Below are 26,424 nucleotides of genomic sequence, written 5' to 3' on the forward strand. Positions count from 1 at the left end.
ATTTTTTTTTTTTTTTTTAAATAGTTGTAATTGAAAAAAAAATATCCTTCGTCCAAGCACGAGTAAATTGTATCTTGAACACTTGAAAACACGGTTCCGAGAAAAACGCGTTTAAAGTTTTGAGTAACAATAAAAGTGGCTTGGAGCGCACACATTCCGAAGACTGTATTTCCGAAACTATTATTCGGATCGACTTGAAAATTTAGGATAATATTCTTGAGATGTTGTAGAAATTAATAAGCAAAAAAAAAATCGATTTTTTGAAGCCACGAAACCCATGTAACCTCTTAAACCAACTGATGCATGCGACTTGCAGAAATCAGCTGGATTAGTTCAATGAGATTGGTCTGATCTGATCATTATTTACATTAACATATATATGTTAAGGAGAGCCATGTGCTAGAAAAGGATGCAAAATAAGAATGATGACAAAATGAATCAGAAGAAAGGTCATCTGATGGTCCGTTTTAGGAAAGTTTTGTGAGCTCTGCGATACCACTGCTGACTATTTAACCTTCTCACCCGTGTCTGGAAAGACTTTTTCAACTTTTGGACGTAAATTTGACATATTTCTATTATAGCTAACGACTTGAGCTTCCAGGTAGCTTCCTAAAATTTAATTTTCTATCGATTTGTGGATATAACTTTTTAAAAAGGCTCCTCGAACAGGACGAAAAAAGGCCAGACCCGCGTGCCCAACGGAAGGTTTTAAAAAGGTGTCCAACTGAGGACAAAAAAACAGTTCAAGGTCACATATAAATCTACCATAGTAAACTGTTTCAATTTGCTAGTCTCATGGGTATATTCTTCATCACTTTATTTTCCAAACTTTTGGTCACTCTCAATATGTCCACACAGTTTTTTCGACTAAACACATTTCGGAAGCTTATCAGAAAAATTGAATTCAAATCACTTCTGTGTATGCCTGTTATACATTTTATCTCATCCATCTTTGCTCTCTTCCTCATTTAGATTCGACACCACACGCACCCATTCCCTTGAAGTGCAGGCTGCCATACGCAATCTCGTACTGATGATCTCCTCGCTTTGCATGTGCGGCTTCAATGAGTTGCGTCCACCTCAGGTACAGAATACCCTCTTCAAAATGCAAAACTTTCAAATGCCACAAGCCAGCTCACGTGAGACTTGCGTGCGCAACATCTACGCATTCCAAGTACTGCAAACCGTCTTCCTGAAGTCCACTTCACCGGCGCTTTGCTGCACCATACTCGACGCCATATCGCGCGTATATCACTCGGAGAATGCCAACTATTTTATACTCGATTCGGAGAATACGCTGAGCCAGTTCACCGAACGCATTCACCTCAAAGGTCCACAGATACAGGAGAAATTCTTCGATTTACTTGAGTTCATTGTATTCCAGCTGAATTTTGTGCCCTGCAAGGAGCTGATAAGTCTCTCATTACTGCTAAAGAACAATCATTCGACAAGTTGCAGCATACTTTGCTTGAAGACACTACTCAACATACTACGTCACAATTCAGTCTTCAAAGAAGTCTACCTCGAGGTGGGCATACTCGAGGTATTCGTCACCTGCTTGAATCGCTATGCGGATCACGTGCGCAAAATAACCAAATGTGATGAGAGTTTGGTGGTAGTGCCGGAGGAGGATGATCTTGAGGATCTTACCGACACGTTGGGCAAGCATGTGCTCGAAGCGCTTACCATCCTCCTCAGCGGCAATAACAACAATGCGAATGTATTTCGCGAATGCGGCGGCGCCAAGCGCATACACGATTTGGTGAAATTCAAACACTGCCGGCCTCAAGCGCTGGGCATCATACGTGAACTGATACTCTCTGCGGGCGGTGATGACGATGTGCTGTTCATACTGTCCGTGATGCATTCGGTGCCGCCGTATCAGGTGGAATTCAAAATACAAATACTCAATATGCTGTTGGGCTGCTTGAAGGACTCACATCGCACGCGCACCGTGTTTCGCAAAGTAGGCGGCTTTGTTTATCTGACTAGCGTCTTCGTCTCGCTCGACGGCAAGCTGTGCGATGAGCCGCTGGCGCACATAGAGCCGGACTCACAGGCGATCACACAGGATGATCTGATTTTGCTGCTGCAGATTGTATGCCAAACGCTAGCGACTGCGATGCGGTTCGAGCCCGCGAATGCGAAATTTTTTCACCAGGAAATTTGCACAACTTCGCTGTGCGATACCTTCCGGCTGCTGGGCTGCTTCGGCAGCGCAACCGAACTGTGCGACTTCAAGGGCGAGTTTGAAAATGACAATGCAAAGCAAAAGTATTTCCACGAGGTATTCTCGGGTGACATATTGAATTTTGGGTGAGTTTTTGTGCGGAATCTTAATAGTAAACTTAGATATTCAATGCGAAATTTTCTCTCTCCCCCCACAGCTTCAGTGCGGACATACCGCGCTCGTTGTCCTACGCCTGTGTCGTTTATCGCTTACTGTACAGCATTGCCTTGGACAACTTTGAAACGCCTAATTTGTCGGGCGTTATAACGCTCTTCAGCGATACACATTCGCGCTCTCCCAGCAAAGAGTTGCCACCGGCGCATCCCAATCAGTTGAATCTTTCGCAGCCCACGCCAGAGCCGCGCATTGTGCACCCAGGCGTTGTGCTTTGCATGCTGCAGCTATTGCCAAGCATCACACACGAAACCAGCTCCATGTTGGCGCTCAATCTGCAGGTTTACCTTAGCGAAATCATCAAGTCTTTGGTGCGCAACGAACGCAATCAGCAAATCATGTGCGACTACGGACTGGCCGAACAGCTGTTGAAAATTGCGCGCAACGCGCTCTCGGAGGAGTCGAATCCGTTGCATGTTTCCATGCAGTACGTGTTGGAGCGCTTGGCTGCGCAGGCGTTGCAACCCACGGAATTGCGTGAATTTCTGCGCCTTGGCGAGCCACTCTCGTGCGCCGATATCGATTTGCGCAAACCCTATAGTATGGGCGGTCCTGTGCCGCTAACTCGCATCAAGACGCTCGTTTCGATGACAACACCGCGTGACTTTCGCGCGCATGGTTCGAGTACTTTGCCGCCATTCGTGGAGATGGATATGTCGGCTGAGGGTTTCGGCTGCTTGTACTTGCCGTCGCTGGCGCCACAAGCTACCGCCACTACAGGCGGCACAATCGATGCGAACACAATTGGAGGTATTGGCGCGGGCGATCGCATTTTTCCACCACAAACGGGACTCTCATACTCAACTTGGTTTTGTGTGGAGAAGTTTTCGGATCCCAAAACGGATCCGCATTGTGTACGGCTGCTGACGCTAGTGCGCACAATTCACAATCCACGCGAAGAAAATTTGGTTTGCTTATCCATACTGTTGTCGGCGCGCGACAAGGCGATTGTGGTGTCCACGCAGGAGACGCTGGTGACGCCGAGCAAAAGTGAGTTAATTTTCGGTTTTATGAAAAATACTTTAAAATAGAGAAATGTGAGATTAGGAAGGCGCTGAAAACTTAGAATTCCGAATGCTTATCTTAAATGTATTTGATTTTTTAATGCTTTAATAAAATTTTAATGACGCAAAGTTGATGGGAGAAATGTGAGGTTAAGGTCACATTAAATTTATGAGCGCGCAGCAGTTTTCTAGACACCTACAGATCCTTTATTGAATGTCTACCAAGTTCTAACTCGACTTTCCAATGTTTGCATTTCCTTTTAAGGCCTCGGCGATTGGGAGCCAGAGGGCTCAGATGATGGCAGCGCACGCATTTGGTGTCCCGACCTGTTGCACGAGGGCCAATGGCATAACTTGGTGGTGGTGCTCAACCGCGCGGTGTTGAAGAACTCCAGCCTCTCGCTCTACTTGGATGGCACTGTATGTGTTGTCGCGTTCATTGCTTAAATTTCGCCATTAACTTTTAATATCCCCATTTTTTCTACGCTCCACTACAGCCCATGCACACACAGAAGCTCCATTATATTTCACAAAATCCCGGCGCTGGCTCTGTTAATCTGGCAGTCGCCAGTCAAGTTTACGGCTACATTGGCACACCGCCAATTTGGCGTCGCTACTCGCGTCTGTGCTGGAAGCAGGGGGTTTGCCATTTGCTGGAGGACGTCATTGCGCAACAGACTGTGCAGACCATCTACAACTTGGGACCGCACTATATGGGCTCGCTGCAGGCGCCACAACTGGGCAAGCAAAGTGAACCTTTGTCACCCTTGGTGCCGGAAGATCGCGTGCTGTTGGGACTGAATGCAAAGGCAGTTTCTCAGTTGACTTTGGTAAAAATACGCAAGGTTTATAGTCGCGTCGATAACAAATCCATAGCTAAAGTGTTGGGCATGAATTCACATGAGAACGCCACACCCATAAGGTAGGCTAATATTAATTAAAGTATATCTTAAAGCTGGCCCTCACTCACTTCCTTTTCTACAACAGAATTCTGCATAACTCCGCCGGCCATTTGGCGGGCGCTGGTCGCTCTCTTGGCGGCGTAGTCGTTGGCTACTTGGGCGTGCGCGTATTCAGCCCTCACCCAGTCTCCGCCATGATCGACACTGTGGGCGGCTGTAACGTGCTGCTGGGTATCATCGCCATGGCGCAGGATGTCGAATCACTTTACGCCGGTGTGAAGGCGCTGACTTGCGTGGTGCGCAGTAATCGCGCTGCTCAGAGCGAAATGGATCGCAAACGTTGCTATCAAACACTGGGCATGTTTTTCAAGAAGAAAAAGAATCTGCTCAATTCGCATATACTGCATTTGACTTTTGGGCTGGTCGGTACCGTGAGCAGTGGCCAAGATATGTCGGCTATACCAAATGTAACTGCATTCCAGGATTTACTCTGCGATTTGGAAATTTGGCATAATGCGCCAAATGGTTTGCTGCGCTCACTGCTCGAACATCTGCTCGAGCTGGCTATTGAATCGAACGAGAAGAAGCAGAATGTTAAGATTATGGGCAACCTGCAGCTACTCAACAAATTGTTGCACATTATTATCGATATACAGGATCACTCGACGCGTGAAATACTCTTCAATCTGATTGAAACTCTGCTTGGTGGCCAGCCGCGCCACAGTGACTTGCTGCTCTTTGGCCAATACATCGCCGCTAAGTTGCCCAAGTCCGATCAGGTTGAGAAAGCCGTCATCTTGCCAAGCATGCGCACAACTGGCGGCACTAACGGTGCAGGTCTTAGCGATCAAGAGGTAATTGCGCAGAATATTTATCTACGCAACCGCTGCCTCTCGTTGCTGCATGGCTTGCTTTTCACGCCACGCAACACCGTTAACTACATCATTTGCGATGACATCTCCAAGACGTTGGGCATGGATTGGCTACTACTCTTCATGCAACCGCATGTACACTTCACTACCGTTATAATTGCTGTGCGCATTTTGGTGGTCGTGTGCGCCAATGAGAATTTCATGGTGCGCTTCAGAGACTCGACGCACAATGGCGGCTATTTGCGTTTCACGGAAATGGTTTCACAGAAGAAGATGATGGCATTGGGCGCGCCACAGCTGAATACGGGCGCGCATAGCGGTGCAGGCTCGGTGATTGTGACCACAGCCAATGTCGTGCAGCACTTGCCCACGCAGATTGCGGGCGAAGTGCGCACCACTGCGCTGAGCATACCAGGTGAGGCGCATGTATAAGTATTTGTTGTTGTTATTTGACTGACTTTAGAATTTGCTAAATAAATATATAATAAAACTACTTTGACTTTTCATAGGCTTTCAAATGCTCGAATGGCTGCTCACCCATCATCTCGATGTACCCGAGCTATATTTCCTCATCACCGCCTTGATTATGGGCCAACCGGTGAAATTGCTAGCTACTGAGCACACCAAATTCGATTTGGATCGTGTGCGTCTCTTCCTGTGGGGCACACCGCCTACTTCGAATGCGCCACTACCAAAAATGAACGTTTGCCCCGAAGCCGTCTGCGTGCTGCTGGGCATGGTGCGCGCCATTGTGCACTCAACCGAATGCGCCAACTGGCTGAATAGCCACCCGGAGACAATAATTCAGCTGCTCTTCAATTTGTATCAGAATGTTACCGATTTCATGCCCGTCATGATGTCCGGCGATGTCGTCAGCTCGTTGGTGGCCGTGCTCTTCCCCAATGCGAAGGAGCCCAATAATGATTCCGAACCCAATAGCGGCAATTCCACACCCACCGATAATGGAACGAGCAGCTTTTTGTTGCATGCCGCTCATAGCGCCACAAATACGCCAGCGCACAAGTTGACACAGCATCCGGTGCGCAAATGCATAATTGATTTTCTGCGCGTGATTGTCGTCGATTCACTAAGTCTAAATATGCATGGCAAGACGACACCCGTTATTGATCTAGTATTGGATGCTTCGCCCGAGTCGGCGGAGATGCCGTTGCAAGTTGAGTATCAGACAGAAATTATCACCGCTTTGATGGAGCATCTGCTGGCCGCCGACGTTTTGGTAGGCGAGCAGGCCGCGCTCTCCATTGTGCCGTTGCTGCAGAGTCACACACAGCACATAGCGCCGAATGTGTTCTACTTCACAGCGCGCGTGGTGGACAAAATGTGGCAGGGTTGCTTGACGCGCAATCCGCATGATATTTTCGACTTTGTCATAAAGTTAATTGCGCAGGCGAAGCGGCGTTCCTCGTCGCTGACTATCGAGCAGCTGCATCACTCGTTGAATCGCACAATTCTGTATTTGTTGTCGCGTCCCACGGAGTCTATAACGGAGCAAATGAGTGTGCTGGAGGCTTTGCACAACATCATCACCCATCGTTTGCTCATTTTTGGCGCTGGCAACCATGAGCTGGAGTTCATTGGCTGCCTGACTTATTGTCTGCTGCAATTGACATCGGATATGAAAATCATTTTGGAACCGGCGAATAGGAATACCACTTGGCATGTAAATCCGCAAACGGACACAGCCGAGCCAAAGGACGAGGATCTCAATCAGTTGCAGGTAGCTTAAGAATTTAGCAGTTAAAAAATATTTTTAATCATTCTTCTTTCTTCTGCATTTCACTCGCTTGCTGCGCAGGGTCGCAATCTTATTGTCGGTGCTGCCTTTCGCGTGTGGGAAGAGTTGTACGTTTGCAAGAAGCCCGCCATCGAGGAGGTATTCAAAGTATCGCTCACGCCACCGCCACCCAATTCCAAAGCGCCAGATTTGCAGAGCACGCGCGAACAAGTAATGGAGTTAGCCTCTAAACTGTGGTTTAACTACGTGGATGCTGAGCGTAAGGCCTCCTATCGCGTGCCCTGGGAGATACACAATCAAATACAATCGAAAATACAGAAAGTGACAGGCGGCTTGTCGCGTCTGGCGAGTCGCACGAAAGTAAAGAAAGACGAGCTCGTGCGCACCAAATCGACCATGAGCAAGGAGAGCGCATTCGATTGTACGGGCATACACGTGCAATTGATCAAGTGAGTAGGAAAAGTGTTGTTGTAGAGCAGGAAAAATTCGCTCGCACCGACATGACCCTAAATCCATGGGTTTTATGAAACCAAACTGAAGAATTTGTTATAGAAATTTAGAAAAAAAAATATGTTTTTGGAATTAATTTATTTTTTTATTGAAATTTTTGTTTTCCACTTCAAGGGACCTCTGGGAGCTGCGCTGCAAGCAATACATACAAATGCAGCAACACACGCAGCGCTACGTTTATCAGGACTGGATACAGTCGGAGACTGAGTTGACGCGCGAACGTGGCTTGTGGGGTCCCGAGGGCAGTTCTTCATTGGATAAATGGATACTGGATACCACAGAAGGACCACATCGCATGCGGAAGAAGACCATGCGGAATGAGTTATTCTATTTGCACTATCCTTATAGACCGGAGATCGATTTGCCTGACAATGTAAGTGCATTGGAAACGGGGAGGCACTCCCCACGGGTTGATAAGAAATGGGTCTAAGTAAACCAAAGTTTCAAAAACCTAGTCTAAGTGTGAGGTGTTTTCTAAAAGATTCCATTTGATTTAAAAAATAATAATCGGCGCATTCACTTCTGTCAGGTGTTGGGCCGAGCTCCTCCTCCTGTTTGCGGCGAGCGACTTGATGTTGTTCCACAAATGGAGGGACCTACAGTTTAAAGGGTTACATGGGTTTCGTCGGGTAAAAAAAGGCCTATTTTCAATATTTTTTTTTTTATGTAAAAAATTATTTATTTAATTCAAACTTTTTTCTGTCTTATAGATACATATTTAAAGAATAATTTCTGAAATTTTCAAAAAAAAAAAAAAAATTAAAACTCCTCCATTGTTACGTCATTTCCGGTGACCCCTCGAAAAAATGGTGCGTCCGCGTTGTCAGCATAACTCCTGACAGGCTCATCAAAAATGAAAAAACAAAAATAAGTGTTTTAGTTAAGACCATAAACTCGTGCTTGAACGAAGGAAAGAAAAAAAATCAGACATTTTTCCAAAAAAAAAAAATGAAAATTTCGGTCAAATTTGCTTGATAGGGGCTTGGAGCGCACACATTCCAAAGGCTGTATCTCCGAATTTATTATTCGGATCGGCTTGAAAATTTAGGATAATATTCCTGAGAAGTTCTAGAAATAATTAAGCCAAAAAGAAATAAATCGATTTTTTTAACCATCGAAACCCATGTAACCCCTTAAAGCCGACTCCGCACGGCAAATGGTTTTTTATGAGGAGCTTTTTCATGGCAAAAATACACTCGGAGGTTTGCCATTGCCTGTCGAAAAGCGGCCGCTATTAAAAAACACATTTTCTATCATTTCGCTGTCTCATGCACGTAGATTCGAACCTACGTACTCCCGCATGGTAGTCACACACCATCCCATGCGGCTACGGCGCCCGCCATTTGACTTTACTCTCTATTTTTCCCCACTATTCTCAATAACTCCCTTCCTCTCTCTCCCTTTCGATAGCGTCAATTAAAATACAAAGTGGCCACAAGTTTCGATAGCAAAATCTACTATACCCACTGTCAGCAGCCGCCGCGCATACTCTGCGAAACTGATTCGCTACAACAACAACTCTCCATACAGCAACAAAACTCACTCGACGCAAATAATCCAAAGCATCCACACCTCATCCAACACCAACAGTCTGATTCACAAACCAGCAGAAGCGAGCATTCGGGTGGTGGTAGCAGCAGTACGCCACCACCACCACTGCCACATTCACCCCTAGATGCAGCAACGCGCTTGCATAATCCACAAGAGTCCATTGATGCGAGTGTACAAGAAGAAGACGAGGAAGAAGAGGACACCTCCATGATGTCCGACAATGAAACATTCCTCCGTTTGTTGGAGGAGCAAGAGAAGATCTCTTTCATGTTTCGCTGTGCGCGCATACAAGGGTTGGACACATTCGAGGGTTTGCTGCTATTCGGCAAGGAGCACTGCTACATAGTTGATGGTTTCACGCTGCTAAAGAATCGCGAAATACGCGACATTGATACTTTGCCACCGGGCGCATACGAGCCGATCATACCGAATTCGGGTGGTCCTACGCGCACTCAAAAGGCGCGTCAGTGCTCGAAATTTTCCTATGAGGAAATTAGGGAGGTGCATAAGCGTCGCTATTTGCTGCAGCCGATTGCCTTGGAGGTGTTCTCGGAGGATGGCCGAAATTATTTGTTGAGTTTTCCACGGAAAGTGAGGAATAAGGTAAGTACCCGAGGGTGGGGGTAGCTTATGTTAAATAAATTCATTGATAAACTTTTAATACTATTTTTTTTTTTGTTTTTGGTAGGTCTATCAACGTTTCATGGCACAGGCCACGGCAATCAACGACAATGCTCAACAGTCGGTGGCGGGTCAGAAGCGCACAGCGAGCGTAGAACAGACGTCGGGCATATTTAGCAGTCTCATTGGCGAAACATCGGTCACGCAACGTTGGGTGGTAAGTTTAGCGATGAGGTATTGGCACTTATTTCGGGGAGACAAAAGTTAGGTTATCATTATTTTATAACATTTTTCCATCTTTATTTTATCTATTTCTACAGCGCGGCGAAATCTCCAACTTCCAATACTTAATGCATTTGAATACGCTGGCTGGCCGTTCATACAATGATCTCATGCAGTATCCAGTCTTCCCCTGGATAGTCGCCGACTATGAGTCGGAAGAGCTGGATTTGTCAAATCCGAAGACATTCCGTGATTTCTCCAAGCCAATGGGCGCACAGTCGGAGGAGCGTTTAGAGCAGTTTCAGAAGCGTTTCAAGGTGATAAAGTGCACCACTTTTTTATTTTTTTCTTTACCTATTTTGTGCCAAAAACTCGCTATACTCAATTTGCATGCAATAGGAGTGGGACGACCCGCACGGTGAGACGCCACCTTATCACTACGGCACACATTACAGCTCTGCCATGATTGTGTGCTCTTATCTGGTGCGTTTGGAGCCATTCACACAGCACTTTTTGCGCCTGCAAGGCGGTCATTTCGATTTGGCGGATCGCATGTTTCATAGCATCAAGGAGGCCTGGTTGTCCGCATCCAAGTTCAATATGGCCGATGTCAAAGAATTAATACCAGAATTTTTCTATCTTCCTGAATTTTTGAACAATGGCAATAACTTTGATTTGGGTAAGCGCATTTGAGCAGAGGCAAAGCGGCGAATGATTAAATTATATGAATTTATTTAATAAAAAATAGGCACGAAACAGAATGGCGAGACGCTGAATCATGTCATATTACCACCTTGGGCCAAACAGGATCCCCGTGAGTTTATACGCGTGCATCGGAGTGCCTTAGAGTGTGATTATGTTAGTCAAAATTTGCATTTGGTGAGTGACAAAAAAAAAGAAAAAATAAAAAATGCAGTAAATTTATTTTTACGATTTTGCTTACAGTGGATCGATTTGATATTTGGCTGCAAGCAACAAGGTCCCGCCGCCATTGAGGCTGTGAATGTTTTCCATCATCTCTTTTACGAAGGCAATGTGGATATTTACAAGTGAGTTGATTTGAGTTTTTACCAAAGCTTAACATTACTAAAATATTCACCACGCACAGCATCGATGACCCGCTGAAGAAGAATGCCACCATTGGCTTTATCAATAATTTTGGGCAGATTCCCAAACAGCTTTTCAAGAAAGCGCATCCTGCTAAGAAAATGTCCAATTCACGTCATTCCACTTTAATTGACCCAGGCGCTTTAATACAAGGCAATACCACCGTTTTACAATCGGAACGTTTATTCTTCCATAATTTAAATAATCTCAAACCGAGCCTGCAGCCAATTAAGGAACTGAAAGGACCTGTTGGTCAGATATTGCAACCAGACAAGACTGTGTTTGCCGTCGAACAGAATAAGGTGAGCGTGAAATTTGATGGCGTGATACACAATTGATCCTTTAGAATATTTTTAAAGGTTATTACAGGTTCTAACCTATTATTTAAAGGTTATACTGTACGGATTACCTTACTAGATTCTCGTTCACTTTAATTACTTCCACTTCTTCTTTCCAATAGGTCATGATGCCACCCTCCTATACGAAATATATTGCCTGGGGCTTTGCCGATCACTCGTTGCGCATCGGTCTGTACGACTCCGATCGCGCTTCTTTCGTTTCCGAGGCAGCCGCACAAAACTCGGGTGAAATACTCTGTTGCGCTTGCCCCAATGGCAAGATGATTGTCACCGCCGGCACCAGTTCGGTTGTGACGCTATGGAAATTCGATGCGAATCGCAAGAGCCTCACCGTGCGCAACTCGCTGCACGGGCACACAGATGCCGTTACATGTTTGGCAGCAAGTGCCGCTTACAATGTCATCATCTCGGGCTCGCGCGATGGCACGGCGATCGTGTGGGATATGTCACGTTTCACATTCGTGAGACAGTTGCGCGGTCATGCGGGCGTTGTGGCCGCTGTAGCGATCAACGATCTCACCGGCGACATCGCAACTTGTTCGGCCACTTGGCTGCATGTTTGGTCGATCAATGGCGATCCGCTGGCGATGGTGAACACGTGTGTGGGTAGTGCCGATCGTATGCAACAGATTTTGTGTGTCGCTTTCTCGCAGATACGCGAATGGGATCAGGAGAATGTGGTGATTACCGGCTCGACAGATGGTGTAGTGCGGGTGCGTACACAAATTGTGCATATGAAATTTAGAATGAATTTAAGTGTTACTATTCAAATTTACAGATGTGGTCTTTGGAGTACACACAGGTGCCCATCGAACGCAAACTCAAACGCGCCACAGAGGTGAGTTCACAGGATCGACCGGCTAGCACAGAGCGTGAAAACTCGTGTGACTCCAAGGATGGCGACAAATTGAATATACTCAAACAAATGAAGAGTCTATCGTTGCAAGATGAAAATGGTGGGTATCGTGCCAAATTTCGTTCGGAAACAGGAAGATTCCTATTCTTATCTTTTTAATTTCTTTCAAAAAGCAATTGCCAAGTCTGGCTCGGAAAGCAGCATATCAGAAGCTTCAGCGCACTCACAGCACTCAACACATTCCGAGAAGGCCACGTTAGAGTCCAAAGACCCTGCGGATAAGGATAATAATGAGGAAAGTGAAAGGCGTAAAAGTTCGCTGTCTGGCGCCAAATCCTTGCATGAAATGAAAGCAGCAACAGTGGACGGTGAAAGCATAGCCAATAAAGGTGTTGAAGGTGAGGAATACAGCTTTTGAAAAAATGTGTAATTTCAAAAATTGTTTCGTTTGCAGAGGAAGAACGTACTATACGCCCCAGCAAATCGGATACAAGTCTCACCGACGGTTTCGTTATGGTTGACAGTGAAAAACACAAAAGTGATCAGTCGCTGAGAAAAGGTAAGAAAAAAGTGAGATAAGTTGAGTTGAAGATAAGAATGTTAAGATACATGTATGGCGCATACACCCTTTCTGGGACACCTACTACTGAAGCCAGGGAAACCCGCCAACCAAGGGGAGTCTTATCGTCCGATAACTCTCCTTTCCCCAGTAGTGAAGACTCTTGAAGCCCTTCTACTCCCACTCCTTACAGAACACCTGACCCCACACCAGCATGGTTTCCGAAGAGTGCACAGCACCACCACGGCACTCACCGTCATTAACACCCAGGTAAACCGCGGACTTAACTAAAACCGCCCGTGCGAGAGGACTGTCCTAGTAGCGTTGGATTTACAAAAGGCTTTCGATACAGTCAGCCACGCCACGCTACTAGATGACATTTTACCTTCGACACTCCCGCCAGGGCTGAAGAGGTGGACCGCGAACTACCTGAGTGGTCGTCACTCGTCGGTGATATTTCGAACACCAAGAATCTAAACAGAGGAAAATAACGCAAGGAGTACCGCAGGGTGGTGTCCTTTCACCCTTGCTTTTTAATTTCTATATTTCGAAACTCCCCAAGCCACCAGAGGGAGTCACCCTGATCTCATACGCCAACGACTGTACGATAATGGCGTCGGGCAATGACATTGATGGCCTATCCACCAAAGTAAACGACTTCCTAGCCCGCCTTTCTCGCTTCTTCACTGCGAGAAACCTACAACTTTCTTCCACTAAATCCACGGCGACCCTTTTCACCACCTGGACAAAGGAGGTCAAGCTGCAACTTCAGGTACACGTCGATGATACCCCAATACCGACGGTAAACAACGCCAGAATATTGGGAGTCACCTTTGGCAGCTTGCTCTCCCTCTTAGCGCATACAACCGCTATAGCAACGAAAGTACATAATCGCAACAAGGCCCTCAAGTCGCTTGCCGACAGCACTTGGGGCAAAGACAAAGAAATGTTGCTGTCGACTTTCGAAGCAATAGGCCGACCGGTTCTTAACTATGCTGCGCCTGTCTGGTCGCCTGGAACCAGTAATACGCAGTGGACGAAGCTCCAGACCTGCCAAAATACTGCAATAAGGACCGCGACAGGATGTCTCCTGATGTCCCCCATACAACACCTGCACGACGAGGCTCATATGCTACCTATGAAGGAGCATAACAAACTGCTCAGCAAGCAGTTTCTACTAGGGTGTCACCGTAGGCCTCACCCATGCAAACACCTGCTTGAGTCTGAGCCACCTCCCAGGCACATCAGGAGGCGCTTCCTAAATTACGTGGACGAGATTCTAGACAAAACAGACAGACCACTCCAGGATCGGACAGTGTACAGACAGGCCATAAACGACATTCATCGGGGGACCCTTACCACCTTCTTAAGCTCCCGACCTCCGAATGCCGTTATCAGAGTCCAACCACCACCAATTGCAGACGAAGAGCTCCAACTTCTCCGAGAGTCCCGCGTAACCTTGGCACAATTACGTTCTGGATACTGTAGCAGGTTAAACTCCTACCTCTCCAGAATCGACCCCGACATACTAAACATATGTCCGGCATGTGAAGTCACCCCGCACGACACTAACCACCTTTACACATGCCCCATCAAACCCACTCATCTAACACCTCTCTCCCTCTGGACCCAACTCGTCGAAACAGTTAGTTTCCTGGGTCTACCGTTAGATGAGCTAGGTGAAGACGTCCGGTGATTACACTACACTGACAGACGTATACCTGCTCTACTTGGCCCTCTCTAAACAATTTTGTGGCCTTTAAAAGGCTGGCTATGCTAGCTAATTTGAGATTCGAAACATCCGCAATGTTGTCCAGAAAAGTGAGACCAAGCAATTTCAATCGTCTCCTACACAGAGCCATGCACCCGCATAGAAGGTATTCGATTCTCTCTTCCTCTTCTATATCCTGACAGCTTCTACATCAGTCATTAGATGGTGCCCCTAATCTACTGGAATGTCTTCCTATTAGAACCCCTACTGCGATTCTGAAACCCTGAAGTAGGAATACTTAATTTAAGTAGACTCTTAGTGCGATCCATATTTCATTCGGGCCGCGTTTGTCTACTGATAGCGCAGGTGGTTAACTGTTCCCAGTTGGAATTTGCAACAGTAATGGTGTGTCTATCTATTAAAAGTTTACATGCTAAGGGCATGGGTATGTCGACGTTGTCCTGACTAATTTTGAGCGAGGAGCCCAATCTAACTAACTCATCGGCCTTACAGTTACCATGTCCTGGCGAGACGAGTGTTTACATGATAGGACCGATTTGCGAGCTGCTTGACTATCAGAGTAATTGAAGAATTCTCTAACTGTGTGACTACGTTTTATTTAGCACTAAAAGGCTTTCTGTGATTGCCAAGGGCTTGGAATACGCTGCAATGTTCAGGCAAGCGAAAGAATATATTGGTGCTTATAGTTTTGGAATACACAACGCCTCCCACTTGATCATTGAGATTTGAGCCATCAGTATTTATACCGAACCCGTTTTCATTGCTTATTACACCATTTGCCCAGCCTTCTCTGAATAGAAAAAGTATTGTAAGGCCTGTTTAGGTATGCATTCAGTGAGTCACGACAGTCAGTGGTGTTAGGAATACCAGGAAACATCCCAAGTATGCTTGAGTGCCCCTTGTTGTTTGTCTTGAGCATCGAAGATGGCCCTCAATCTTAACGCCGCATTGGCGGCTAGTTGTCTAGAATAAGCCCAATTTGTAATAAATGCAGCTTAACATTTAGAGCCACCAGTAATACTGAGGCTAGCCACCAGATCCGAACTCCATAACCGCCTCTGATCGCCTTACCTAAATCAAATCACCTTAAGGCAAACTAAATCACAAATATCTTACACATTGGAATAGTAGTAGTAGTATTTATTGGAAATAAAAGTAAAATGTACAAAATTGATAGTTATTTATGCTTGAAATTGAAATTTGAAAAGGTCGAGCCAAGGAGCATCAGGAGATTTGGGGGCTCCTAAAACACTCAGGCTAAAGAGCACATTGTATTTAAAGCTCTGGAAAGGGGGTAGATAGTCAAGGAGGGAAGGATAAAAGTATCAGAGAAAGAGATGGAAAAGAATAGAGACAGAGATAGAGATAGTTAGTCCTGTGAGAATTTTCCAGATTCTTTGTAGATATTCTATATATTTATAAAGGGTGGTGCAAAATTAATCGGGTGGCGCAAAATTAACCATTCAACTTTTTACTAAAAAAAAATTATTTTGTATGACGGAAATCTTTATTTTGCTGTCTAGCTCACAAGTGTCAAATATGATTGCCGTAGGACGATATTTGCAAATATTATAAATCTTTCCATAATTGATTAATTTTGCGCCACCTGTTGTTTACTTATTCTAGTATTAAGAAAAAAAAATTTACAATAATTTTATGACAATGACATGAGCCGTCTATAAGACATTAGAATATCGATTCACATAAACACATTGAAAAGACAAATTATATCACATGAAAATAAATCTGGATCATATCACCTTATCATATCATATCACATCATTGTATCATATCACATCACATCACATCACATCACCTTAAATCGTATCAGTTTAACCCAAATCTAATTAAGCATTCCATGCCATGAAATATTAGGCCATTCTATTCGCCATTTCTCCGCTCGCTATCATTATGCTCAATTAACTTTACAAAAAATTTTCATGCGAAAGCAACAACAAAGTTATCGAGTAAGATTCGCCGCTACCGACTATGGCTATAGCTCATTAGACTGGTATAGGACACTGCCTTACCAACACATGTAATTGAAGGCAGCTCTCTTCCTGCGTTGCCAACATTTATTCATTTGTACCAGTTGCTTCATCAATTCGCCACTTGCTTACTCTTAGCGAAAAGAAGAGGCCCAATTCCCCTTTATCAGATCACGCAATATCACATGAAAAGTTATCTCACATCACATCAATCCTATTGAAATCAAATCATGATACAATGATAGAAAAAGTATATTGACGATAAATGAAAAAATATTCCATCTGATTTCATCACAAATCTGATCAAATTAAGTCATTCATCCCGCATAAAATTTCCTGACTAATTATATTAACAATTGTTGAATACTATCAATTCTCATCACATCGTATAAGACCATGTGACATCACATCGTGTATATTCTAATTATATAAATTAACCGTATCTAATTAAATCTCATGACATTTTATCATGTCAATAGAGGCACAATAGATCTTTCAGGTCGCGGTGCTAAGTTCCCTCAAAATATACAATAACATCTCATCACATGACCATGACATCGCGTCACATCATATTATATGATATGACATCATATCACTTCATCGCATAATATTGAAGTGAATCGTCAAATCTCATCGAAAAAAACTCAGTTCGAATTCAATTTTTATGAAATCACCTCATCTTTTAACTTCACATTACTTAGACCTGTGTTCAAAATAATAGCAAGGTGATTTATTGGGAAGTTTTAATAATTATTTTTTTTCTCTTTTAAATTCTACATTTTTTTATAAAAGCCTAGTTTATTTTAAAACTAATTTGATATGAATCAAAGTTTGAAACCTTGTGCAAAAAAAAAAAATAATCAGCAAATTTTTAGAAAAATTTCCAAATTTTTACTCAACGTTTAGCCTTTTGACGCTCGGGTTGTTTTCGCAGAAATGTAACCAAAAACATCAGATTTCTTTTGTATTTAAAAAGTTTACACCGCTTAAAAATAAAAAAAATTAGAAGTAGTGATTGGCAGTCGTATTCGTTTATGTGTCGGATGTAATACAGGGTTTTCCAATTAGAGGTGTTATTTTGATATTAAAAAAAAAAAAAGAAGATATTTTTTAATATAAATGTGATGTGTGATGTTTATTTCATTGTAAAGAGGAAGGTACGCCGTTAATAGTGGAAAAGAACATCAGGCAAATGACCACCACGACCACGCTAACAGGACAATATCCCTTTCATGAAATTTTCCATAACCGAATTGCAAAGTGACTGCCCTATATCCTCGATAGCTTCACGAATTCCAACTTTGAGGTCTTGAATCGACCCTGGGCTGTTGGCCTAGACCTTCTCTTTCACGTGGCCCCAAAGAAAAAAGTCACAAGGTGTTAAATCACAAGATCTCGGTGGGCAATTGTGATCATCTCTTCGAGAGATTACACGATCCGGAAAATTTTCCCGCAAAAGATCAATGGTTTCGTTGCTTGTGTGGCACGTGGCGCCGTCTTGTTGGAAATAAACGTTGTCCAGATCAGTACCATCCGATTCCGGCCATAAAAAATCATTAATCATCTCTCGATAGCTCAATCCAATTGAAAATAATACCTGTTGTTGGGAAACCCAACTCGGGTTGGTGCGTTAGAATAAGTCCCCCGCAAGAAAACGCTGTTCGATCAAAATCATTAGTGGTTAAAGAAATGTTGGTTATGCAGTTTTATAGTCCATTTAGTTCTAGTACAATAAAGTGGAAGTCTCAAGTGGATACACACTTTCATTGATTTTTGAGAATTTTAGTTTTTTTTTGCATGCAGAATTGGGCATTTTCGTTTATATAAAGAAGACTCGAAATATAACATTTTTACATGGAAGAAATGCCAACTCTGACTGCAAAAAAAATTGTCAGAAATCAATTACAATTTTTAGCCTCTTCAAGCTTGAATTTTTTTATACTAGAATTCAATTTGAACACTGGTGTATATCACTTCAAATTATACGAGTATGTGAAATCGAAAAAAAGAAAAAAAAAAGTAAGTCATGTGATACCGTATATACCACACCCTATCATTTTATGTTACAATACATCATGAAATTATTTCTTGTGATACCGCCTAAGTCATATCGCAGTAAATCGTAACTTATGCCACGATGAATCTCATTTTATTATAGTTAAATTAAATTAAATTTCAAATAAAAATCTAAAAATGGTTCCAACGCTTTTTTTTAACATTTTTCTCTACTTATGTACATTGAATATTTACCCACAAATTTCTTTTCCTCTCTCTCTTTTCAGGCTTCAAATGGCAACGTCAATTAATGTTCCGCTCCAAACTCACCATGCATACGGCATACGATCGTAAAGACAATGCGGAACCGGCTAGTATAACCGCGCTAACCGTTTCGAAAGATCACAAAATTTTGTATGTTGGTAAGTAGCACGAACGAAAGTCAGTTTTTTCACAGAAAGTTAGAAAATAATCCAAAAATAAAAATCTAATTCACCACAGGCGATGCGCGTGGCCGAATATTTTCGTGGAGTGTAACCGAGCAACCGGGACGAGGTGTAGCCGATCATTGGCTAAAAGATGAGGTCACCGATCAGTGTGTGAAGTGTCATGTGAAGTGAGTATGATTAATGAATATTGCAAAAATATCCACAACGTTCTGGTTTTTGTTGTAGTTTGAACTATATTTTTATAAAAAAATAATTTAAATTAATAAATAAATAAATAGTCAAAATTAATCAGCATGCGGTGTACTTTTCATGTGCACTGTATTTTAGAAATTACTTTTTTAAGAACTAAAAATTTTTTTTAATTTATCTTGATAATTAATATTTTAACATTAATTGATATCTGCGCATATTACATCATTTTTTCAATAATACAAAAAAATAATATATGTATGGTATAAAAAAAAATATATATAAAAGACTATTTTTCGAAAGTTACACTTATGATGTATGACGTTTTAATCCCAGATAGAGATCAATGGTTAAGTTAAGTAAACCCCCTAAACAGACTACAGTGTACAGTGTAAGCACACACATCACAGGTACTATGTGTATGACATCTGGTGATGCCTTTAATGCCATTCTGATCTTCAAATTCGAAAGGAAGCGATGAAGGTAGCGTAGAGGCTCAAGTTAAACGGAGCCTGGGGAAATGAAGAAAGCACTGGCGACTATCAGATATACCACCAGTTGTCTGAGCGGTGCGCACTGTTCTCGATACCAGTGGACAATCGGGCGCCTTTCGTTAGCTTCGGTAGGAAGTATGATGTTTTGATCCCAGATAGAGATCAATGGTTAACTCCAAAGAACCTAATAACGAGATATCAGCCCACTTTCTACACCGACGGATCCAAAACCAGCGATGGAAGCGGATCTGGATGGTAGACGAAGACACTTAGTACTCTATGCCACAGGACAGATGGCCACGGTATTCCTTACGGAAATCTATGCCATCTTGAATGTGGCGTACTGGCTAATTGAGAAAAAGTGGCGAGGCAACAGTATTGGAATTTGTAGTGACAGTGAAGTTGAACTGAAAGCCCTCGCTAACCCACCCTGCTCTTCGAAGTTAGTCGGTGAATGCAAGACAAAACTGAACAGTGTTGCAAAACACAATAAAGTTAGTCTTATCTAGGTGCCTGGACATTGTGGTATTGCAGAGAACAAGTTAACTGATAAATTGGCAAATGAAGGCTGTGCAAGTATGCCACTAGACCCTGATCCTTTTCTAGGTGTCAATTCCGCATCTATTCAACTATGGATTGACGACTTCATGAGGTCTACCCACAGAGGTCGTTGGTCTGAGTTAAACTCGTGCAGAGTAGCCAAGTGTTTTGTGAAAGAACCAAACAGGAAAACAACGACCTTTCTTCTAAAACTCAGCAGAAAGGAGAGTACTGGTGGGTGCAATCACAGAGCACAACGTCTGTGGTCAGCATATGGCTGCCATGGGGATCGTCGACAGCCCGATATGCCTATCCTGTCTTGAGAATGACGACACTGCAGAGCATTTTCTGTAGCTTTCTGGCGTTCTTCAGAATCAGACTTAAGATATTGGGTTGCGATATACTGAGTATGGATAAAGTTCATATTCTTCCTCTTCCAGATCTCTTAAAATTCATCAATGAATCCAAGAGATTTGTGGAAGAGTGACCTCAAATAATTTTTCCATCCACCTTTTATCTTTCCTATCTCTCTATTCTTTCGACTGAAATCTATTCGGGTGTAGTACAATGGTCTACTGACTGAGTGCTTGGACTTGTCCAACCCCCCACAAATCTAATCTAATCTAATCTACCTGTATACTTATAATGACTCATTTATTGGGTAGTCGAAAAAGTCTTTTCGTATTTTATCAATAGATGTCGTTGGAGTCATCTATCTCCAGTGCTACCAATCACATTGTGTCATATCATATGGTGTTAGAAAGGTGACATTTTAAGCTTCATTCAACCAAAAAAAAAAATTAAATTCGGAAAAGTTGAAAAAAAGTTATAGCTGTTCAAAAATGAGTGAAAATTACTTGTCGAAGTTTTTCGCCTAGAAGCCACAAAAGTTTTACACTGATGGAATTATGTCTCTAGAAGAAAAATGGCAAAAGGTGGTCGACCAAAATGGTATATTACATATTTGGTTTAATAAAGTTCATTATAAATATAAAAAAAATGAGTTGAAGTTTGATTAGAAATACGAAAATACTTTTTCGACTACCCAATATTGGGAAAACTATGTCTTTGAAAAATTATGTTTTTTTCTTTATTTATTTTTTTAATTATTTATATAAATATCTATATAAACAATTATTTGTGCTTATAAAAACTATTGGGAGGTTGAATTAGTTTTAAAGGTGAGACACAGATGGCGCTATTTATCACTTTATCGCGTTGGCAATACTGAATATATATTCATGACAAAGCCTCATCCCTAGGCTTTGTTTATCAGTATCTGTCATTTCGCTGAAGTATAAACAACGCAGTGTTTTCGTGCTCCGAGTATGTCAACTTTCGTGCCGTCGAAACGCAATTTGCGGGAAGCTTTGCTTTTCTGCTTCAATTTGAAAAAAAATACAGCCCAAGCCCGTGAATTGCTGCAGGAGGCCTACCCAGACCATACTCCGTCGATTTCAACATGTGAGTACTGGTTTCGACGATTCAAAAGTGGTGATTTTCACACCGAAGACAAGGAGCGTTTTGGCCAGCCCAAAAAGTTCGAGGACGCGGAATTGGGGGAATTGGTAAACGAGGACTCGTGCCAAACCCAAGAAGAGCTTGCTGAATCATTGGGCGTTGATAAATCAACCGTTTGCAAGCGTCTAAAAGCGATGGGAATGATCCAAAAGCAAGGACATTGGGTCCCGTACGAGTTGAAGCTGCGCGACGTCGAACGGCGATTTTTACTTGCGAATTGCTGATCGAGCGACAAAATCGGAAGGGTTTTTTGCATCGGGTGGTGACTGGCGACGAAAAATGGATCCACTACGATAACCCAAAACGCAAAAATCATGGGGTTTGCCCGGCCACGCATCAACGTCGACGGCCAAGCAGAATATTCACGGCAAGAAAATCATGCTCTGCATTTGGTGGGATCAGGTCGGCGTCGTATATTTTGAGCTGCTCCAACCGGGCGAAACAATCACGGGGGATCGTTACCTACTGCAATTGATGCGTTTAAGCCGGGCATTGAAAGAAAAATGGCCGGAAACGGTAAAAAGGCACGACAAGGTTATTTTGCAACATGACAACGCTCGGCCGCATGTTGCTCAACCTGTCAAAAAATACCTTGGAACGCTTGGCTGGGAAGTGTTACCCCACCCGCCGTATAGTCGAGACATAGCTCCCTCCGATTATCATTTGTTCCGGCATATGAGTCTCGATTTGGCGGACCAGCGGTTCTCCTCGTACGAGGCTACCAAAACATGGGTTGAGTCATGGATAGCCAAGCAGCGGCCAGAATTTTGGAGAAACGGCATCCGGAAATTGCCCGAAAGATGGGCGGAAGTTGTAGCTAGCGATGGCCAATACTTCGAATAAAATATTTTGTACCGTTTTTTCACAATGAAGCCCCAAATCTTCGAAAAAAACTTTTAAAACTAATTCAACCTCCCAATATATTTTTGAAAAACTAAATTTATTTAAATAAAATTTGTATAACAATTTGAACAAACATTAAAACATTCCCGTTTTTTCTCACCGCACCAGATTCAATCTCTACGAACGCAAGCATCACTGTCGCAACTGCGGCCAGGTATTCTGCAACAAATGCAGCCGTTTCGAATCGGAAATCTCGCGCTTGCGCATACTGAAACCGGTGCGCGTGTGCCAGGCCTGCTATAGTCAATTACGCGCCAACTCAGTGGACAATTAAGCTGTGAAATGCGAGGCGCGCAAGTGGACGGACCAAAACACAAAAAAAAAAAAAATAAAAATAATGCAATTTTTTAGCAAAAACTAAGCAAACGAAAACAATACTTTTACTCCTTTTATTATTTATTATGTACCAAAGCGTTTTCGACGCCCATTTGTATATTTCCGATTATTCGCTAATTACTGCTGTCTTATTTTATTATGAACATGAACATATTTTTTAAGCTTTTTTCTATTAGTATGTTACATTTTCATACGATGACGATATTATTGTGTGTCACCATCAAACAAGAAGGCTGTTTTATATTTGTATATTATTTTTTATTATATTTTATTCAAGTTTTTCTACCTTCAGAGCTATCCAAATGCCAACTTAAATCACTTAGAAGGTAAAGCAAAGAAAAAAAGTAAACACAAAAAAAATAATTCATTCTCCCTACTATTTCTATTGTAAAACAAACTTTTTATACTTTCTACTTATTTATTACAAAAAACAAAAACAAAAAACTGATAAAATATATTTAAAAAATGACTATCAATTCTTGTTTAGAGGTAAAAAGATAAAAAGGGGAAATAAAAAAAAAGAAATAAATAAATAGCAAAGCTTTACTGCGGCTTAAGCAAATAGCAAACCAAATGTGTCTAACAATAACAAAAATAATAATAAGAAAATAATGCGCTTGCTTGAATGTAAACAAGGAAATAAGTGCAACGTACAGCTGCGAGTATGAGAAGCTATTTTAAAAATGATATTAGGTTGCAGCTAAAAATACAAAATATGCAAAATAAAAATAATAAAAATAATAAAAATATTAAAAAATAATAAAAATATTAAAAAATAATAAAAATATTAAAAAATAATAAAAAGATTAAAAAATATTAAAAAATAATAAAAAAAAAATAAAAATATTAAAAAATAATAAAAATATTAAAAAATAATAAAAAATATTAAAAAATAATAAAAATATTAAAAAATAATAAAAATGTTAAAAAATATTAAAAAATAATAAAAAATATAAAAAAATAATAAAAATATTAAAAAATAATAAAAAATATTAAAAAATAATAAAAACATAAAAAATAAATAAAATATTAAAAAATAATAAAAATGTTAAAAAATAATACAAAATATTAAAAAATAATAAAAATATTAAAAAATAAAAAAAATATTAAAAAATAATAAAACTGTTAACCCTAAATGAATATCGTAATTTATTGCATGCACTTGTAAATTAATTTCAGTAGCGCATAGGACACGCTTGCCTGTCATTTCATTTGTGGTTGCATGGCCTATATAAATATTTGCATAAATGTATACTCAGAAAATATGAAAAAATGAACAAAACAAAAAAAATTAAAAAATTGCGCATTTCGATAGACAAATAACACAAAAACAGAATCTATTGAGGGAAATATTTGCGTGTGCGTTGCATGTTATTGTTATTCTATGATATTTATGCATATTTCATGGCATTTGCAATAATACAAGAAAAAAAGTTACAAAAACAAAAACTTAAAACCTATAAAAGACATCATCAAATCCAAAAATTCATTGTAAAATGCAAGCTGAGAATTTGTGTTTATGTATTAACAACAACAAAAAATGTGAAAAAAATGCAACAAAAAAATTAAATTAAATTAGTTGCGCGCATAAGCAAAATTATACAAGAAATTTCATGTATTGTGGTGAAAATAAAGTCAAAAGTATTAAGAAATTAGAAGGCAACCAAAATTTATTGTATTAGAAAATTTAGACAAAAAAGTGGCGAAATGTTTATGCTTCTATCATAAAATCGCAAAATATATTAGAAAAATTAGTTGAAAACATACTCCTATTGCGTTTATATTGCCGAGGAAGAACTGTTTTGTTGTCAAAAGTTAAAAGTAAATTAATTTTATAGGCGGGAGTATTGCAGTTTTCGCGGTGTCTCGTTTTGCTCATGAATCCTTATAGAACCCACTGAGGTAGCACGATAAGTTTTGAAAACAATTTTCTAATTTTCGCTTGTTTTTGAGTTCTATAGTCTGAAGTGTACACGAATTTTTAATATCAGTCAGAATTTTAAGGCGGTTATTTATTGGTTGCGGTGAGACAAATTTAATAGGCAAAAATGCAATTTTTCGATACTCGCTACAGTTTCGAGGTACGGAAATTCCAGCGAATTCTTATACAATTTGATGTATGCAAATATTGGTTTGAGGAAAAAGAAATCCATTTGCAATCGGTAGATGGCTGTAGTGATCGACAACTCGTAAAGTATCGATGAAACAATTTAAAGTTTATGCTCGTTTTTTTGTATATTTGTTTATTTATTTCCAATTAATAATATTAATCTGTTAAGTGATTATTTGGACATTATAAAGTAAGCACGAACACTGAACTTCCTGATAATCGTCATCATAATCGTTCAGCCAACGCGCACGGTGAATCCAACATTTGTCTGAAAACCGGTTTTGCATCGACAGTCTTCGCTTGAAATTAATTCAGCACAGTAAATCGAGTTGTTTAAGAAAAACTAATCGCTTAACAGGTTAAGTACTACGAGTACAATAAACAATAGTATTAGAACAGTAATGATGTGTCGTTTAAAGTCTCTAGACGAGTACCTCAAGTACCTATATTATCTGATGTCGAGTAACTTTTCCTTAATATCGAAATTAATTTTGTTTTAACTGAGAAGTTATTCAAATATTTTATATCTTTGATGCAGGGAAAAAAGGAACAAAAACGATGCATAGATTATTGTTTATAATAAAAGGCTTACAAGTAGTAAAATAAGGTAGTCAGACTAGAAAGGTGGTGTGAGTTAGTGTTACGAGTCATTAACCACCAGCAGTTTTTAATGGTAAGGGTGGATTCGATTTTGTCGCAGCTTGAAATATATGTTGACTATTTGCATTAAGTGTTTTTGATGTGATTATTTTATTGTTCGCTCTTCTGAAAATGTGATATATTATTGGCGTGTGGTTTTCGTTTTGTATAAAGTCTTTTTTGTCGAGGTATAAGAAGGATTCGGGAGGTGCAAATCCATTAGAAATAGCTAGTGATCGTCGCTTTCGTAGTAAAACGCTCTTATTAATATGTTATTGGTATTGCATAGGCAACACCGTATATATTTTCTTATTAAATTTATAATAGGACAATCCATTCTGGGCACTTTCGCTGTGTTATAAAGCTTTGAATTCGAGATGTATTTGGTATAGTTACTATTTTGTGATCTGTATAAGGAAGTACATGATCGTAGTATTCTTCTCTCCAAGTTTCCTTAGCCGTTACATATATGAGGGTGAAATGTTATACCGAATTGAGCAACCATATGTAGGTATCTGTCCTACCAGGGTTTGATATATTAATATTTTGACTTTCTTGTGCAGTAGTTTTGATGAAAACATTTTTTGACGTGATAACGTCTTATAATTCGATGTATTCCTTATCTTCCTCATGCGTCGTTACCTTGCTTAAACTGCAAGCGAGAGCGCAGAACGAACGACAAAGAGGCACAATCGGTCCCCGCGTTCGGCAACGTTCGACATCTGGCTCTCTCCTACTTGTGTGAGCATACATACATATATGTATATGTATGTATATGCGCATATGTACGAGTAAATATATAAAT

General features: G+C 41.2%; 1 protein-coding gene across 2 annotated transcripts in view; it reads left to right on the plus strand.

Moving 5' to 3' along the window:
• The window catches only part of LOC128865258 (WD repeat and FYVE domain-containing protein 3), a 76,314-nt gene extending 52,712 nt beyond the window's left edge, over positions 1-23,602 (plus strand). For both annotated transcript variants that reach the window (XM_054105409.1, XM_054105407.1), the window contains exons 6-27: positions 973-2,316; positions 2,388-3,394; positions 3,674-3,828; positions 3,906-4,330; positions 4,396-5,597; positions 5,692-6,920; positions 6,999-7,387; positions 7,563-7,821; positions 8,859-9,602; positions 9,688-9,837; positions 9,941-10,159; positions 10,242-10,521; positions 10,591-10,721; positions 10,788-10,891; positions 10,951-11,251; positions 11,410-12,021; positions 12,087-12,264; positions 12,338-12,562; positions 12,619-12,723; positions 18,726-18,860; positions 18,940-19,054; positions 22,643-23,602. In XM_054105409.1, the coding sequence (XP_053961384.1) occupies positions 973-2,316; positions 2,388-3,394; positions 3,674-3,828; positions 3,906-4,330; positions 4,396-5,597; positions 5,692-6,920; positions 6,999-7,387; positions 7,563-7,821; positions 8,859-9,602; positions 9,688-9,837; positions 9,941-10,159; positions 10,242-10,521; positions 10,591-10,721; positions 10,788-10,891; positions 10,951-11,251; positions 11,410-12,021; positions 12,087-12,264; positions 12,338-12,562; positions 12,619-12,723; positions 18,726-18,860; positions 18,940-19,054; positions 22,643-22,808 (9,475 nt within the window). In that variant the 3' untranslated portion in view covers positions 22,809-23,602. The remainder of the gene's footprint in view (positions 1-972; positions 2,317-2,387; positions 3,395-3,673; positions 3,829-3,905; positions 4,331-4,395; positions 5,598-5,691; positions 6,921-6,998; positions 7,388-7,562; positions 7,822-8,858; positions 9,603-9,687; positions 9,838-9,940; positions 10,160-10,241; positions 10,522-10,590; positions 10,722-10,787; positions 10,892-10,950; positions 11,252-11,409; positions 12,022-12,086; positions 12,265-12,337; positions 12,563-12,618; positions 12,724-18,725; positions 18,861-18,939; positions 19,055-22,642) is intronic.
• Positions 23,603-26,424: the final 2,822 nt, after the last annotated feature.

The sequence above is a fragment of the Anastrepha ludens genome, chromosome 5 (genome assembly GCF_028408465.1).
Source record: "Anastrepha ludens isolate Willacy chromosome 5, idAnaLude1.1, whole genome shotgun sequence".
Lineage (NCBI taxonomy): Eukaryota > Metazoa > Arthropoda > Insecta > Diptera > Tephritidae > Anastrepha > Anastrepha ludens.